This window comes from Uloborus diversus, chromosome 1, assembly GCF_026930045.1.
Source record: "Uloborus diversus isolate 005 chromosome 1, Udiv.v.3.1, whole genome shotgun sequence".
NCBI classification, from domain to species: domain Eukaryota; kingdom Metazoa; phylum Arthropoda; class Arachnida; order Araneae; family Uloboridae; genus Uloborus; species Uloborus diversus.
Window position 1 is genome coordinate 202,233,428 of NC_072731.1, and position 18,597 is coordinate 202,252,024.

Consider the following 18,597-nt stretch of genomic DNA (forward strand, 5'->3'; position numbering starts at 1 on the left):
ATACATGCATGTGTTACATCAGTGAGTATAAATATATTTTTATACCATTTAAATTTTATGTCCTAAATTAAACTTCCTTCTCAATTATTTGCAACCATATGCATAGTTTTAAAAAATACTTAGTATGCTATTCAAATCATTTGTACTGGTGATGTCACTTTACTCAACGAACTATCACTGCTTGAATCAAAAATTACTGGTGAATATAATGCAAATTCTGTTGGGTCAAATAATTTGGATTTTTCAAAGCATATGGAAATGTTTTTAGATTTCAATCTTTCTAATCGCACGTTCGGTGTACTACTAATAAAAGATCCTGGGGTTTTGTAAAAGATATTTGATCGGTTTAAAACATACAACTGTTCAGGACTAACACATGATTTATCACAATGTTTAGGCATAAGATTATTAGCAGCTAAAAAATTATCACTGATTTGTATTTTAGATAGCCTAGACTCTAAGTCAGATATTTCAGGAGAGAACTTATTCATACATAAGTTTCCATCATTAACAAGTACAGAACTAGGTTTATCAATTACATATGGCTTATGGATTTGTAACATCAAATTGTCAACACTGCTGTCGTTTGATTTTTTACGTCGAGAAGAGTCTTCTATTGTGGATTCTTCATTAAATGCATGATTGTTTACTTCTGATGACAGTAAGTCAGTTTTTGTGCACTCATTATTTATATCAAGGTTTTCATCACTGATTGCTTGTTCACCACAAACACTGTGACACGATGAACTACCAGCAGAAACATTGATTTGCTGTGAACTTTTATAATCCTTTTTATTCACAAAATCAACTTCTGAGAGCAACTTTTGTTCATTTTCGCAACTAAAATCACTGAAAAAGTTTTCTGAATCATGAAGTTTTAAGTTCATGATCTTACCAGGAAGGTCACGCATATCATTCAATCTTTGACAATTAATATCTCTTTTTCTGCCAGAGAAGAATAACTCCTTATTTTGACTGAGAAATACATTGAAACTATCATCAGAGTCATTGAATCGAAAATTTAAATTATTTTGGAATGAATCTGTATCACCACAATCAGGTGGTATAGTCTTTGAAAAGGCACCTTTTGAGACATCTATCCTTGTGATAGGCAAATTCCTTTGTTCTCTTTTAGAAGGCTCCACACATATTTTACTTGAATCTTCAGCAATTTCTTTGCTGGTTTTAAATTGTTTTATATGATTTTGAGATATCTTTGCAGACAACGCTATAACTCTAGCAGCAAGAGGAATATTTGTAAAACTGTCAAATGATTCTGATGAAGTAGAATTCGGTACGAGAGGGGAAGAACTAAGGTTTTTTTCATTGCCAGAGAGGAACAACTCTTTATTTTGACTAAGAAATATGTTAAAGCTATCATCAGAGTCACTGAATTGAAAATGAAAATTATTTTGGGATGAATTTGTATCACTACAAGTATGTGGTATAGTCTTTGAAAATGAGTCATTATGCTTAGAGACATTTATTTGTTCCATTTTAGAAGATTCTACACATATTTTACTTGGATTTTCATTAACTTCTTTGTTAATTTTTAATTCCTTTACATGCTTTAGAGACACCTTTTTAGACAATTCAATAACTCTAGTAGCAAGAGGATTATTTGTAAAACTGTCAAATGATTCTGATGAAGGACAATTTAGTATGAGAGGGGAAGAATTAAAAATATTTGATTTTAAATTTTCACTAGGCACAACAGGAGTTTCTTGTATTACCTTTCTAGTATCTTTTTCTTCTTTCATTGTCCGTTTTCTCCTCTGTTGGCGCTCTGCTTTAGGTTTCATTTTAGCCTCTTTTTCCTCTGAAAATAGCAAATTTTAATATGATGCTTAAATTAAGGATGCACCGATTAATCAGCCACTTTGCCATTTACTTATAACCGGCCAAATTTTGCCAATCAATGAGCGGGAAAAAATATTTTTAAAAATAATTTTTTTAAAGCATACCTTCTACGAGAAACTATGATGAATGTATTTATAAACAATAAATAAACGTTATTTTCTGCAAACATTGTTTTAGAGCTGCAGTATGAAAGTGTACAGAGATTAAAAACAAATAGTTTAGAAAGTGCATAAAACTGAATGAAATAATTAAAGAATAATTCTCACAGCTGAAATTCACATTACACTACAAAGAACAATTTACAAAACATTTAAATTGAAATGTGAAAATTATTTATGCCCCCCTAGCCCCCCCCCTCCCCTACACTTTTCACATCACCTGCCTTGCAGCTATTTTTTATTTTTATGTTACTGTTATTTTTATTTATCTTTTGAAGGACAGAAATGTAACAGAAATCAACAAATGTGTATATTGGAGTGGAGTGAAAAAAATAAATTTTCGAATTTTGAAATGCTTGGGGTCTCAAAAGTTGCCTTTTAGCATCAATAGGTTACTCTTAAAACCTTAGCCTCAAAGGATAATGACTTTAGATTCCAAAATCGCCCCAAAAAAGTCCAAAAACCGACTTGTTTTTGAACATTTTTTTTATGAAAAGAAAATATATATAATTTTGGAATTGTTTGGAGGTGTAAATGTCTCTGTCTTGGTAACATTAATATCTCCTAGAAGTTTTAGTTCAGTAGAGTAATTTCTTTTAATTTTACAAAAGCCACAAAATAAACCAAAACTCGACGTTTTTCATCAATTTTCTCACGATCTTGCAACGCCAAATTAAGTTTATACACACAATACAAATATTTTAAACACAGAATCTAAACTCATTTATTAGTTATATATTTAGCTTCTTATTTAGATAACATATAATATTACATTTAAGAACGTTTGCTATAAATCACTACTGGAGTTTTTTTTACAATAGTGGTCCAATTAAGAAGCACCCAACAAGAACAAATAATTGTTTTTACTAGTAAAACTTTTTCGATTATAAAATTCTGTAAACCGATTTTACCGAATTTTCCTTTATGCAAGTCAAATTAAATCGACTGAACTTGCAAACAGGGCCACCTTCTTTTTAGGGTGGAGCGAAAAAAATTAATTTCTAAATTTCGAAACGTACAAGTTATTTTCTTCCCAAGTGGAAAAGCATTATGTTACAACTCCTATAGAATATCATTATACTCTGATAAAAGAACCTGGCTCAAAATACATAGGACATAAAACAGTTCTGCACAGAGAAGCTGAAATGATACAGTACAACATTAATTTCTTAAAATTTCAAAAAAGTAAAAAAATTGATATTTTTTGAACATTTTTTACAAAAAATAAAATATATAATTTTGAAAATGCTTGGAGGTGTAAATGTTGACATGAGGTAACATTAATATCTCCTAGAAATTTTAGTTCAATAGAGTAATTTCTTTAAATTTTCCAAAAGTCACTAAATCAACCGAAAATCAACTTTTTTCTTCCTTTTCACATGATCTTGCAAAACCAAAATAGGTGTAATGCACATAAATATAAACATTTTAAACACAGAACTGAAACTTATTTATTAGTTATAGATTTAATTTCTCATTTAGATAATTCATTACATTACATTTAAGAATATTTGCTATATATCATTATTGTAGTTTGTTTTTATCCAATAATGATGCAATTCAATTAACAAGTACCGAACAAGAACATATTTTTTACCATTACTGCATTTCAGAGCTTAAAGAAAATATTAATTAATTTTGAATTTTTAAAAAAGATTTAATTTTAAGTTCAACTTATTTATGAAAGAAGTTAAAAATAATAAACAAAAATGCATCGAGGTTTGTGGAAATTGAAAAGATAAGGCTCTCAGTTTCGTGTGACTGTAAAAGTAAATGATTAACCCCAAAACTCAATTTATTAAAAATTATTTTACTTACCTTAGCGTAGTTAATGCAGCCTACTTTATGTGTATACTTTGGGAGTGAGTAAATTTACTTCCTTTAAAAATTTAATTTAAGGCAGGGATTTAAGACCTAGAGGGGGGGGGGGGGAAAGAATTTCATCTTTCGAGGGTATGAGTAAGTTTCAAAAATTAAAATGAAAAAGTAAAACTTCTTCATCCAGCAGTTCATTGGTGTAAATTGGTAATATATATGTATCTGTACGTACGTGAGAGCATTATTTTTTTTCCTCCATAAGCTTCTGAAACGATCCAAAAAAAAAAAAAAAAAGACTTTTACCATAGCAAGGATTTGTAACATACCCTTTCACACAACAGGTACTCGTTATGTTGAAACAAAATTCGGGTTTTCTTGATTTTTTCACAATAATTGTCTTGAAGTTCAGATTTATTATGTAAAAAACAAAAGCTATTTAAAACTACCAAGTAAAAAATCTCAAATTCAAAGAAAAAAATCCCGAAGTATTTGTAATTGCAGCAAGTAAATAATTGAAAACTAATATTTTCATTTCATTTTTTATTTCTTACTCATGGAAACTGTTTTAAAAAATGTATTCAATTGCTTGGAAATATCGATGAAAAGCATAAATGACAACAGACCAGGCGGAAATTCTCTGTCACAATGCGGAGATGCTCATTTAAGAGTCAAAATGACAATCAGATGTTTTCCCCCGGGTGATACGAAGTGGGGAGAAGCAAGTTCTGGAGGTTTGCTGGTCCACGGGAAGCACGCTAATGTTAACCTTGAAAACTCAAGTCTTAACCAAGACAGAAGTTGAGTTACGGCACTTTGATTTTCCTTTAGTAATCAGACACTTAAAAATTAAATTTTTTTAACACATAACAGCTTCAACTATGTGTCTCAATCACAGACATTCTCTATTTTTTTCACATCATTTGTCAATATACACCCTTTTAAGCCTTCAAATTTACGAGAACTACTCCCTCAACACCGAGTAGCACATCTTGTACCTTTCCCTCCAGTGCCAAGTTAAATTAGAAAAGACTATAGGTAGTTTAGGTAGTGTTGATGCTATTTAGAGAACTGCTGACTTCATTCTTTATAATGATTTTCAATCACTATTTTCTCTATTTTAATGGAAATTTTTAAGGACTGTTGTCCTTAATTTAATGGAGATTTTAAAGAACTGTTGTTTTTATTCTAATTCTTTCTAATTCACTACACTAAGGTTAAGTTTATAGTTGTGAATGAATTTGAGTCACTCAATGAGGAAAATGGTTTTCAGATTTCTTCAGAGTTCTGTAAGTTAGCAGTTGGAATTATTAGTTTGCATTCTGTAATTAACACTTTAGTTAACTGATCCCTAAGTATATCCTAAAGTAAGTGGCATTTCAAAACATAATTTTCAACAGATGTAACATTAAAAAAGGTGTGAATATGTTTTAATTTGTTTAATATTGTAGTTTCTAGCAGTAATACTGTTATTAGCAACTTACAGCACAATTTGTAAAATTCAGACCCTTTCTTACTCCCCTCCCCCCAATGACTTAAAAGCTATGCAGTAGCATTTTAACTATGAGTTATTTTGAATGCAGAATGTACCAGAAATCATCCTGGAGCACACGCATCTGGCATCAAAGAGAGATGCATTTGTTGCTGGTGTTCAGAAAAATCTGCAATCTAGGAATTGGAAATATCAAAACAAGCTACATGCAGCAGAATCACTCATTAAACAAAGCTAGAAAGCTCCTTTCAAAATTATATTTTGGAGCACCGCAAAAAAAATCTATATTGAAGGTACAAATTTGTATTCAAGTTTAAAATACTGCTGCTAATAAAGGTGCTTCAAACCAAAAATTTTGGCCTAATTTTTTTTTTTCTGCTGTTAAAAGCCAATAAATTAGTTAATATGAAGTACTAGGAAGTCATGGTGTACACATAAGACTTCTTTCTTCAAAAGATCCCAACTTTAGATTAATCTGCATAAAATGTTTTAATACAAAATTCAGAAAATACAGAAATTGCAAGCTCAAAGGAATAAAAACTGAAACATTTTAAAAAGTAGATTTCTATCACAAATTCTGTGCTTGAACATTTACGAAACAACATTTCTTTTTAAAGTAATTAACTCACATGACAAAGTCAATAAAAGTACTCACTAATTTTAGCATCAAAAAAGGCTTTTGTAACATCTGGATAAGCTTCAGAAAATAGTTTCAAATGTTCCACAGTACACAAATTTTCAGATGGAAGATCAGTATTACTTTCAATATCTAAGGGAAAGTTTAAATGAAAAATAATAAAATGTTAATTATACTAATACCACACACACAAAAAAAAAAAAAAAAAAAAACTACAAACAGGAACTACATCCAATAAGCCTAAAAACATGTGATATACAATACAATACCTACCTTTTAACTCCCACAAAATTTCCAAGTAGTCTTCACCCTTCACAACTCTTTCTTTAACAATTCTAAGAAAATTTAGAAATATTTAATTTCAATATTTCAGAAAAATGTTATTTAAGTTATGAAATCCTGTAATTAGTTTAGAATATAAAATTTTTCACATGGTATTTAGATATTATAGTACAAGGCACATAACACACAATGTTTTTGTACATAATTTTTTATAGTAATGTGTCAAAAACATTTTCCCCTGATATTATCACATGCTTACCATTTTGCTTCATATATTGATGCAAAGGACAGTTAGATTATCAGTTAACATGTAATCTAACTCTTAGCAATTGACAATTCATAAGGAATCTGCAGAGTACAATACTCAGAAACGTTAATTTCTTAACCCCAAATACACAGCTTATTTTCTTACACTTGACATATTGTTTCTTATTATAGATGCATTTTCAAGTAATAGCCTCCAAAAGTTAAGCTACAAAAAGTAACTGAGAAAAATTTCTAAAGACAAAATATTTTGAATAGGTTTCATTCTGAAAATGAGAGAAAATGAAGTTCAATTTATGTTTAAAATTAATTTGTACTATTTTTCTGCATTCATATATATGTTTTCATAAGCTAGACTTGAATTTTAAGGCCCTTCGACTTCGACTCCTGTACTCCAAAATTCTGACTCCAACTCCTTATCATTGGCAGAAATACAGACTCGTAGAGAAAGCGATCGACTCCAACCTCCTTTTGTCCCAAAAAGCAGTCTGTTCCCCCAACTCAGCAAGTACTTGCAGAGTTGCGGACTTTGAGGCAAAGTGACCAATTCTGACTCTTGAAATTTAAATCTTTGACTCCTGTGACTCCCAACTCAGCAGTTCTGGTTTTTACTATGAAATAATGATTTTCATTCTGAAGTTTTCATTTATTTATTCAATTTTTGGCAACAGGAAACAAAAGTAAATTCAGAGTCCTTTATGTGTTGAACAGAAATTGCAGACATTTTATTGTTATTTTTTTATTTTCTAAAGTAACATTCATGTATTTTTCTTTATTATATTTTGGCAACGGGGGAAAAAATGAAATCCAAGGCACTTCATTTTTACCAAGAATAAAGAGTTTAACAAATGATTTTTTTTTTTTTTGATAATGTATTTATTTTTATGAGCATTTTATAGTTAATTTTTTTTTGTGTTTTTTTTTTTAAAACCCAATTAAAGTTTCTTTTTGTTTAATGGAAAGAAATATATTAATTGCATTGTTTAAAAGGTGCTACTATAATTGTTCGTTTACTTATTATTTATGTATCTATTTCATCAGATGGGTAAAAGATATTTTGTTTCTTGAAATCAGCTTTAAAATCAGACATGTGACCCAAACAGGATAAAAAAATATTGAAATCGCATGGCTGTGTGAACTAACCACAACACTGTTAGTATATTATACCACACCTGAAAGCACTCCCATGTATTTTTGTGTCTATGTAGCAGACTATTGTAACTGGATGCATTAAATTAACTGGAACATGTTGAATTTAGCTTTCAATGCCCATTTTTCTGCAGACAGTATTTTGCTTTTTCAAAAAATACTGAAAAATTACATGCCTGTTAAAATGTTTAAAAGGTATATTTCATATAATTTGAAGTCTTAACTAATTAAGAGAATATTGATTAGATACTAGAAAGTCTATGTTGGTACATGGAAAAGTAGGCTCGTTTAGTTCTGGATGGAACTTCTTGTTCATTTCTAAGGAGATCTCTGCATGACCTATTCTTTTAACTCTCACAACTCAAAATTATTTTATGTTCAAGTGGTAGTGATCCACTGCATTAAAATTTAAACAGAAACAGTTCAGAGATCAACTTAAGAGCTAATATTTTACTAACTACTTTTTTGCATTCTCAAGAAAGCTATCTGTCAAATACCAAATGCACAAAGAAAACATTTTGTCAACTCCCCCCCCCCCCCCCACCTGAATACTTTTTCTATCTTACTATTTTAATTATACAACTTTAAGCAACTTATTGTATAATGACATCTAAAAATTATATCTTTCAAAAAATAGTTGAAATAATTTCCTATGGAAGTGTGCAAAGTTTGATTTTTTTGTAAAAATACTACTTAACCTAATGTAGCAAAAGACATGCTGAATTGAAACGCCAAGTAAAATTTAAAATAAATAATTTAGTTTATCAAATAAACAAAACATTATACATAAATCATACTCATTCATTCTCTATTTATATTTAAAAAAAAAAAAAAAAAAAAAAAAAAAAAAAAAAAAAAAAAAAAAACCCACCAGGCACACATTTACACAGACAGATTTAAGATGGTTAAAGGTTGAAAAAGTAATTCATCATATAGGGGTAGAAGTGATCGACTTGTCACATTTTCCACAAGAAATATAGGACAAATATAGGACACATTATATGGATAGTTTCGCTATGAAAAAAGAAATAATACATATGTATTATTTAGTTATTCTTATCAATGATTTTGTTTAAAAAAAAACTCTCAAACAAAATTATAACTAACACCCGAAATGACTTTCCTGTAGTTGAAAGAATAATTTTTGAAAAAACAGTGTACTTTATAGACAAAAAAATTGAACAAAGTGAAATCTATTGATAATTAATACAGCAACTCACAAATTTTGCAGAGATAGAAGTGTCACAAACATTGTTTATACAGTGAAACCTCCGAATAGCGGACAGTCAAGGGACCAGAAGTTTTGTCCGTTATTGGGAGGTGTCCGCTATTAGGAGGAACTACTTAATTTACCTTTTTCAACATGGGCTGTTGTTCCCTTTGTAGAGCACAATCGAAACAATTGCGAAAGGTTTACTACATTTTACGTCAAGTGTAATTAATCTATTAGTTGGCAATATGACCTTGAATATGGGCAAATCTTTTTCATGTCTAAAAACTAAACAACCCAACGAAACTTCGGCGCTATAAAGGCGACTACTACCGCCGCCGGTCTGCTCAATTGCATCTCCCGAGAGCCCCAGTTAGAAAAAGCGCCCAGTTTCCTCTTTCTTATCTTAACTTTTGAATAGTTATTGTGTACAAAATTCATTGAAATCTTATGAAAAACGTACGTTAATTGTTAAGACTGACATCAGTTTTCACTTATCAGCTTCAATACTCTCAAAACTAGCCGTAACAAAATTATGACTTTTTTTTTCTTTTTCATTTTTTGCTGCCTGCAAAAAGTACCATGTCTTATAGTTCTTTTTTTTATGCCCTCAACTTTTAAGCCCAATCGCTGCCTCTGCCCATTAACACCCTTTTAATGCCAAGAAACAGTGATAAGGGAATGACGGGGGGGGGGATATCAGTTGTGGAAGATGAAAAGCTTTGTAAGGCAAGCAGTTACTAAGATATTCTGTGAAAAGAAAAAAAAACCAAAAGTGCTACGATCGCAAGGGAAATTTTTTCTGAAATAACTGTCCGTTATTTGGAGTGTCCGTTATTCAGAGTGAATTACATGGAATGACCTATATTGAGGGACTGGGACTTGCAAAAATGTCCGTTAATTAGAGGTGTCCGTTATTCGGGAGTGTCCGTTAAGGGAGGTTTCACTGTATTAATAAATAAATAAAAACCGTCTTTGTGTTGAGAACTAACAGAAAATAACAAATGCTTTGTAGCACAAAAAAAAAAAGATATTTTGTGCTATAAAATTCCACAAAAAGAAAAGATTGCAAAAAGAATATTAGAACATTTCGATCAGAAAATGCACTGAACACAAAAGCATACCAGCGAAAACGAAAAAGAAAACCCGCTGGAAAACAAAACAAACGGCTGTTGCCAAACGCAAAATTCTAAAACCGGCTTCAGACTTTGTTCTCGAAACTACACTTACTACAGTGACGTCATGCTGTAGCCAATGAGAGAGGATTGTTGCAGGATTTAGTCAGTTGCGTTTGTTAATTTAAAATTCGTTTGCACACATACTTTTGACAAAAAATCCGAAGTCAGATAATTTATTTACTGTTGTTTTAAAGAAATAAATTGGATAAAAAACAGAAATATAGGAAATATAGGACATTTTTCAAAAATATAGGAAATTAAGGACGATTTTGATGTTTTTTTTGAACATATAGGAAATATAGGATATATAGGACCACTTCGACCCCTGATCATACTATTTTACATTTAAAAAAATGATTAATAGCTATGCATGTATTTTTTAAGTAAACAAAATACTTTATTTAATACTACATTAATACTATCTTAATAACTAAGATATTGAGTAGGGCACTTACTTAATAGGTTCGAAGATCATCTGGTGGCTTACTATTTTGTTGCACAAACTGTACAGCTGCCAGGACGTGATTAAAGGTAAACATTTATTCAAACTATTTTCATTAGTCCACCCTAAATAATTGAAGGCTTTTTCCTTTAAATATACAATAAGATTAATTAGTATCAATGCAGTCTCCCCCTTTTTTTTTTCTTTTTTGAACAAAATCATTTAGTAAATAATAAATTCAATTTCTACTAATTTAATACTAGTTTTTGAACATAATTTTAAGAACTTTCAAGAGAGGATATAATGTGATCAGGGGTAGAAGTTGTCCGAAAAATCCTAAAATTTCAAACTTTGTCCTAAAACTCCTAAAATTTTGAGTTTTGTCTTAAAATTCCTAAAACTTCCATTAATTACTCCATACTTACGCAGAAAAATAAGATTCAACCTAAAAATAAAACTTTTTCATGATGACATCCCAAAATTTAGAATAAAATAAACTTTGTAGACCCTAAGAAATTTTCTCTGAAAATGAAACAGAGGAAAAACTATGCTGCTGCTGCTGCTTTTTTTTTTTTTTTTTTCCTGGAGAAGGGGAGGAGAGGATGCAGTTAACCAAAACACATACTCAATATAAAACTGTTTGTTTTATCTATACTTTGTAACTCTTGCCATCATTCCTCTTCTGCAAAAAATATGTAAAAATAAAATAATAAAGAAAATAAAAACAGCTGTGCAGCAAATTTTGCAGAAAAAGAGTTAAGGAAAAGGAATATGAGTTGATGTTTGATTTTTTTTTCAATTTGAAAAGAAATGAAAAATGTGTGAATCAGGAAGGGGGGGGGGTAGTATTCCCTCCTTCTCTCAAATTGCAGTTCCATAGCAGAAGGAGTTCGGGTGTGAAGGGTATCATAGCTAACTGAAATAAAATAAATACAATGTGTTGAGTTAGTACCCAAACATAAACACTTGGTTCAAAAAAAATTACTTGGAGCAAAATTTAAATGATTTGTCCCCAGGCGGGAAGTGTAGTGCTAATCTTGTCTGTGGTTTCAGCATTAGTTTGTCCTTTTAATACAAAGAGTCAATTTGCTTTGTGTTTCTGTTCAAGGAAGTTGGATTATTTCTTGCACATATAATTTTTAAATTTAGTCACTAACTTTTTGCTTTAAAAATGAAAATAGTAATTTATTTTATTAAAATGTCATGAAAAGAAAATTCTCTCCCTTGTGGTTGGAAAAAGCAGACAGAAATGGATGCAAGATCAGAACATGGTGCCGTGCAGAAAAGGATGAATATAAAGCATTTTGCTCTGATTGTACATTATCTTCCCAATATTGATCAAGAATTTTTGCAGGTATTGTTTCATGCTGATGCGGCAAGACCTATAAGGTTAACAAGTAGCTTGAAAAATAAAGCTTTATTTTTAATTCCTTGTTCTTAGTCTTCAACTGAAAATGAATTAATTATACGAATACAAAAGTGACGACCAGCAACAGGCTCTGGGCCCAGCTAGACTGGTCCTAGTCAATTTATAATCCCCAGTGAAGATCAATGGCCCTCTTAAAACTATCTACTCCCTTGCTCATTACCACCTCTTCCGGTAAACTGTTCCAAGGTTCCACTACCCTGCTAAAATAATAATTTTTCATAACATCCATGTTAGCCTGAGATTTAAATAGCTTAAAACAATGACCCTTAGTCCTGTTTTCAATGCTAAACTTTCAGCCCCGTAACATCTTTCATTTTAATAAATTTAAACAACTGAATCATGTCCCCTTGGTCTCTTCTTTGCTCAAGACTGTACATTTTTAGCCTTCTAAGCCTGGAATCATAGTCTAAGTGAGAAAGTCCATTTATTAGCCTTGTAGCTCGCCTTTGAACCCTTTCCAATACATTAATGTCTTTCTTAAGATAAGGAGACCAAAACTGAACAGCATACTCCAAATAAGGTCTTACCAAACTTCTATATAAGGGCAAAAGAACTTCTTTAGATTTGTTTGAAATAGATCTATTGATAAACCCAAGCATCTTATGATGAAACGATCCAAAGCTTTTTTTCCAAACTGACTCCAAGATAAAATTTGGAAATCATAGGTTTTCTCAGTTTTAATTGCTGTAAAAAAATTATTTATTTCTATCTTTAAATGATTTATCTGTAATTTAGAGGGATACTTTCGATGGTTCGAAGAAAAGCAAAAAGTATCAAATTATCTGACAAAAATAAGGACATAATAAATTTTGGTATATACTTCTACTTTACAATGTGTTACTGTGTTGAAAAATAAAAGGTTGATTTCATTTTATTGTAATTTTCAAGATTTAATTTGAAACATTTCATCATCCCCTATGAAAATCAAGCTTATAAATTACATTTAAGTAAAAAAAAAAAAGATTTTTGTTGTCCTAAAAATGTCCTGAAATTTCATCAAAATTGTGTCCTAAAATTTTTGAAATCACCACTCCGATCCCAGAATGTGATGGAGAAAAAAGCAAAACATGTTATATTCCATGAATGTGAACACAATTTACTGCTCTAAATGAAACTCAAGATGACTTTAAATAAAATTTCTGGATCAATATAGAACAAAGTAATTTACATAAAATAGCAAAAGCTTTATCTGATCCAGATCCAGAAAGCTCAAACGAAACAACTGAACTTCTATACTGGATAAAGAAAAATAGTTGCTTCACAAGAGGTAATTACAAATTTCTGCTAATATTCTCAAGACGGATTTTGGTGAAAAAGATATTGATTTATAGAATAATAATCAAAGTAAAAAAAAAAAAAAAACTTTAAATTTAAATAAAATAAATTCTACTAAAAAATTTAATTTACCTGAAAGCTTTGCAAATTGGGACATTTCCAAACCAATGCTTCTGAATCTGGAATTTGATCAGAATAATAAAGATATTCATCAATTACCTAAAAGAATGTTCATTAAGTTATCAATTGTTCGGAAAATATAAGAATTTCTAAAATCACATCATTTCTGTCAATCACACTTCAATCAAAAATGCATTTGCCAAAAAAAAAAGTCCAAGACTGTGTGACATCATTTTCTTGATATAATATCTAATGATGGTGTAGCGGCAGCTAATGAAATTGTTGAAATATTATGATGTAGGAAAATCGGACTGAATTCCATGATAGCCACTTGACAACAGCTTACAAGTTATTTATTTTTGTACAAATAAGGAAATTGAGGCAAGCTATACAAATTTAAATCTAAGACCTTTTAAAAAAAAACCTTAGATGTTCGGTAAAAAGTAGAAGTTACTTCCTCTTTTTCCTAACAGAAACCATAATTAGTTTCTGAACCAACTTCTGTTGAGCACACATATTTGGCAAGTTTGATGACTATTATTTGTGTAGGGTTAACATTTTACACTTGAATGTTGATTAATTTTCTTGGGCTAAAGCCTTCATGTTTCTAAAAACGTGTTCCTTGAGTATTAGCTAAATTAATACATAGATATACAAATACGAAAGTGATGACCAGTAACAGGCTCTGGGCCCAGCTAGACTGGTCCTAGAATACCTCTCAATTCAATCTTTTTAATGATCCTTCATCATACAAAATTTCAATAAACGATAGCATCAGGTTTCTTCCTCCACCTAATAATAAATGTGATGCAAGTACTTCTTGTACCAAACTGGTATCATGGATAGTGTAGGTAAATTTTTATGTGCCAATCTTGATCGTAGCACAAGCAACACAAAATTAACTCTTCCCAGGCTTGAAAAAATCAACTTTTGCAAGGTTTGGCATTATATAGTTGAAACGGGCTCAAAAATGTTGCCATTTACTAGGAAAAATTCCAGACATATATTTGCAGTAGAAAAGCTGAGTATTTTTTTCCCCTTCTGAAATTTGATGTAAAACTGAAACTTTTACTTAATTTATTCACTATATTTTCAAGTCAAGGCACAAATCTGATGTTTTTACATTATGGGGTAAATACAAATTTCAATTTGATCAAGTAATTGAAAATGTCAGAATTAAAGTTACAAATTAAAATATTAAATCAATATTATAAAATAAACAAATATATATGTGATTTACCATGTTAAAATATTTTTTTTTTCTAATATCAATGCTGTGAAGTAAGAAATAACATCAAAAAAGCACAAATGGCAGAGGTTGTTATTTCTTACTTCACTGTTCAGCACAATGGTATTTATTTATCTTATCAATGCTGTGGATATAAATCCTGCCTCTAATGAGTTAAGATTATATATCCAGAGAAATTAGAACCAGAATTCAGCTGAGAAAGATTAATTATACAAAATTTTACATTTTCTGACCAATGGAAGTGTCTTGAGGTCAATATATGTCAAACATCATGATAGGATAGTGGGATCCCATGCTCTTTGAGTTATTAGCAGATGCACTCATCAATAGAGCAAATGAGCCTCCATCTCAAAATGCTATACACTTTAGCAAAAAAATAAATTGAAATTGACGCCTCTATTTGACTATAGTATTTTTTAAAAAAAGTTATAGTGCAATTTACCAAGATAAAAATAATGTCTTGGTTCCTTATGTTAATTACAAAACTTTCGCTCAGAATCCTGCAATGAGTTTAGTTTACCTATTCAATGAAATTTGGATCAGAGTTCTGTTGAAGAAAATGTCATTAATACTAGAATGACTGACATTTTCTGTATACATAGAAAGACTGAAAGGGCCAGTGTGGCCCCTACCCATTTTTGGGGTGAATGCTTTTAAAAATTCTTCCTGAGTGAGTACACATGCCCGATGCACCTTCTTTCATGACTAAATGAAAACTTAGTATGCTATTACTTTTAGTTTCCTCACTTCTCACTATACTAGCCAAAAGGTTGAATTAGTTTTTCTTTCCAAGAGCAATGGTTACCGTTGGCTGGTAAGCAGTTGGTACTGTTTATAGCATTTGGATATCCAACCGCCTGCATAAAGAGGAAGTTATAAGTTGATCTAGAGTGAATGGCATTTTTTTTATTTTACAACAATTAGGAGAAAGGAAAAAAATTAATTTTTTTAATTGTAAAAAAACTTTGGTGCCTCTATGGCCCCTCCCGTCTTTCTAGGTACAGTAAAACCTGTCTACAACGATACAGTTGGGACCTAAAAAAATATAGCAATAGACAGGTTATCGTTACAGACAGTTTGATTATTCATGCTGAGATTTTACTGGGGCAAAAAAAAAAAAAGTTATAGACAGATTATTGTTATAGACAGTATCACAGTGGCGCCAACTCCATGGGGCCTGAGGGGGCCCAAGCCCCCTCAAAAATATTTTTGGGGGGGGCAGAGCCCCCCCCAATAAATCAAGAAAATTATTAGTTATATTATGCTTTCTAAACTCATAAATTTAACTTTTATTTTCTTTCTTTGAAGATAGCTTTTCTTGTAAAATACATTCAGTAACAAGTTAAAATAAATAATTATTACGGTAGTAAGCAGGTTAACTGAAAACGAGTAGTGTGAATAATGATGGTGTTACGGTGCTGCAAGCACACTTAGAATTTGTCCCAGTGCGCGAACTTACGGGTCAAGTCAGTTGCTGGTACGCAGCGATGCGACGCGCTCATCTAAGTGTTGCTGATCTGGAAAAAATATACGAGGGTTTGATTTGTATATTAAATGAGAGGCGTGATAGTTTTGAATACTTTTGGGTATTGTGTTTAAAAGAAAAACCTTCACAAAATGAACAAATTCAACATCCTTCGTTTTCTCAGAATCGACATATACCAAAGAAGTATGAAAACAACGAAGCCAGCTCACCGCACACTTTCAAAATCCCAAAGGGGCCGTGGTAGCCCGATCGGTAAAGTGTCGGATTCGGGGCCGGAGGGTCCTGAGTTCGAACCTCGATGGTCGAAGATCCACCGTCGTCATTAAACGGGAATGGGAGACGTTAAATATGCTCGTGGTCTCAATGTCCTCCAAGTGAAACGATACCTCTGGGGGTGCTAGCACCAGGTAGCTATTAGCTCCTGGACTAGTTCTAAATTCTCATTAACTGTTCGATCCAGTGATGGTGCTGCCATCTATCGGTATATAAAATAATGGAGGCAAGGCACTTAGTATGCAGTCCTCGACATAAATACAGTTGTAGTCAGTTGTGACTCTGAATAGGAATAGGAAATCCCAAAGCACTACAAGGCAATACATTGATGAGGTTTGCGAAATGGCACAATCTTGCATTATTGGGCGGTTTACATCAACTGAACCCCCCACAGGTTATTGCAGTTGAACAAGAGTGCTTGGTCTTGTTAAACAGAGGTGAAACAAATTTTGAAAAATCAACTGCTTTTCAAAAATGACCTAGACAATGAGAGACTTGCGTTTACATATGAGTATGTTAGCCGATATCACTAATGAAAAAAAAAACTGGTCTTAAAAAACATGTGTAAATTAAATTACCTTTTTACAAAAAATACTGTGCATGTTTGTATTTATTTTTTCCTTTTTTCAAAGCCAAAAAATGTTTCAGGCTTGTCGAGTTTTCGGGGTTCTAATGTTCATTATATAATTTTGAAATGCTTTAAAACTCACTATTTTTCATCTCAATTTTAGAAAATTTCCCGCTGCAAGACCCTCCGGTATGCCCCCCCCCACACAATATATTTTTTTTTAGTCCGCGTCTCTGGGAGTGCCCTTCTATGCAAGTCAAGTGCCCTACCCTTTTTCAATGCCTAGCTACGGCACTGCACGACTCCCCGTAAAAATGAACAAAAAAATGTCTCTTACTAAGACAAGTGACATGATCTAGTTGAAACAGAAAATTTTTATACCAATTTTTAGATTGTTTTACTTTGAAAACGCCATATCACATTTGTTTGTTTAAAATATACACACCAGAAAATATGTAAATTGGCATTTTCAAGGAACAAAAATCTGACCTTTATTGTGGGGGGGGGGACCTCCGTGGAAGTACATAACCCCCTAAGCCCCGGTGATGTCTAGCCCCCTCAATAATTTTTGCAAGTCGGCGCCCCTGCAGTATCATTATACACGAATTCACTATGAGGCAAATGATTAAATGATTAAACAAGCATTCAAATAGTGTTATACAATGAAAAGTCAGAAAGTTCCATTAAGTTCCGTTAGATATTACCCGAGTTATTAAACAACCAACTTTGAGAGGGGCCACACAGGCCCTTCCGTCTTTCTAGTGTTAAAATGATGTTTTTTGGCCATGATGGATTTGAACTCACAACCATTGCTGTATTAGCACAACACTCAAACAACTGAAGCATGAGTCTTTTTTTGGGTGTATTGAAGCAATTTATTACGCATTGAAGCAATGATAACAGAAAACAAAATAAATTGTGTTTTTTTTTTTTTTTTGACAAAACAAACAACTTGCAAATTGCGTCTTTATATTTCTCCAAAGGGGTGAGAAAAATCTTCAATATGATGCTTAATTTATGATATTTGATAAAGTATTGAAGTTATGGTGTCCCCCCCTCCCCCCAAAAAAACTTTGAGAAATGATATACATAAACGCACTTACGTAGACACATATATACTGCTCTGCTAAGCGCAAAAGTGGTATCTGCAGCCGAGTTCAAAATGAGAAGTTGCCGTTTAAAGTTATGTGTCTCCATGTATTTGATTCAAAATTTTTTTTTTCGGATCTTTTAAAAAAATGTATCTCATCGACAAATGACCATAAAATATTATATTTAGGTGAAATATGTGACAAAGAACCATTTGGTGACAATAACTCAATTTTGAAAAAAAGTGCAGATACGATTTTTGTGCTTAGCACGGCAGTATAGACATACACACTACACGAAGAAACATTACTTCAGAATTTGGAAAATCACTGATTTCTTTTGCAGCATCATAAATTTTCAATTCTGCTTTTTGTTTCACACTTGTTTCATTACTGATGTGCCAAGGACAAGGACAAGTTACTTCAGAATTTAAGTAGCAAGTTATTGTGCTATTGCATAATGCACATCCAGCCTTTTTGTGTGCAGATGCTGATCCTGAAAATAAAATAAAATTTGGTAACAGTAAAAAACACACAGAAACGCACATACTCCCAAATTATAATAACATTAAAACATACTTCTAAGCTCTTTCAACAATTTAAATAAAAGTTAGGTTTCCAA

General features: G+C 31.5%; 1 protein-coding gene across 1 annotated transcript in view; it reads right to left on the bottom strand.

The window, feature by feature from the left end:
* Positions 1–18,597, bottom strand: part of LOC129224388 (flap endonuclease GEN homolog 1-like) — a 51,779-nt gene that overhangs the window by 12,309 nt on the left and 20,873 nt on the right. Inside the window, exons 8-13 of the mRNA XM_054858838.1 lie at positions 18,287–18,471; positions 13,324–13,410; positions 10,501–10,634; positions 6,236–6,297; positions 5,981–6,094; positions 1,734–1,819 (exon numbers count right to left, since the gene is read on the bottom strand). Coding sequence (XP_054714813.1) covers positions 1,734–1,819; positions 5,981–6,094; positions 6,236–6,297; positions 10,501–10,634; positions 13,324–13,410; positions 18,287–18,471 — 668 coding nt within the window. The remainder of the gene's footprint in view (positions 1–1,733; positions 1,820–5,980; positions 6,095–6,235; positions 6,298–10,500; positions 10,635–13,323; positions 13,411–18,286; positions 18,472–18,597) is intronic.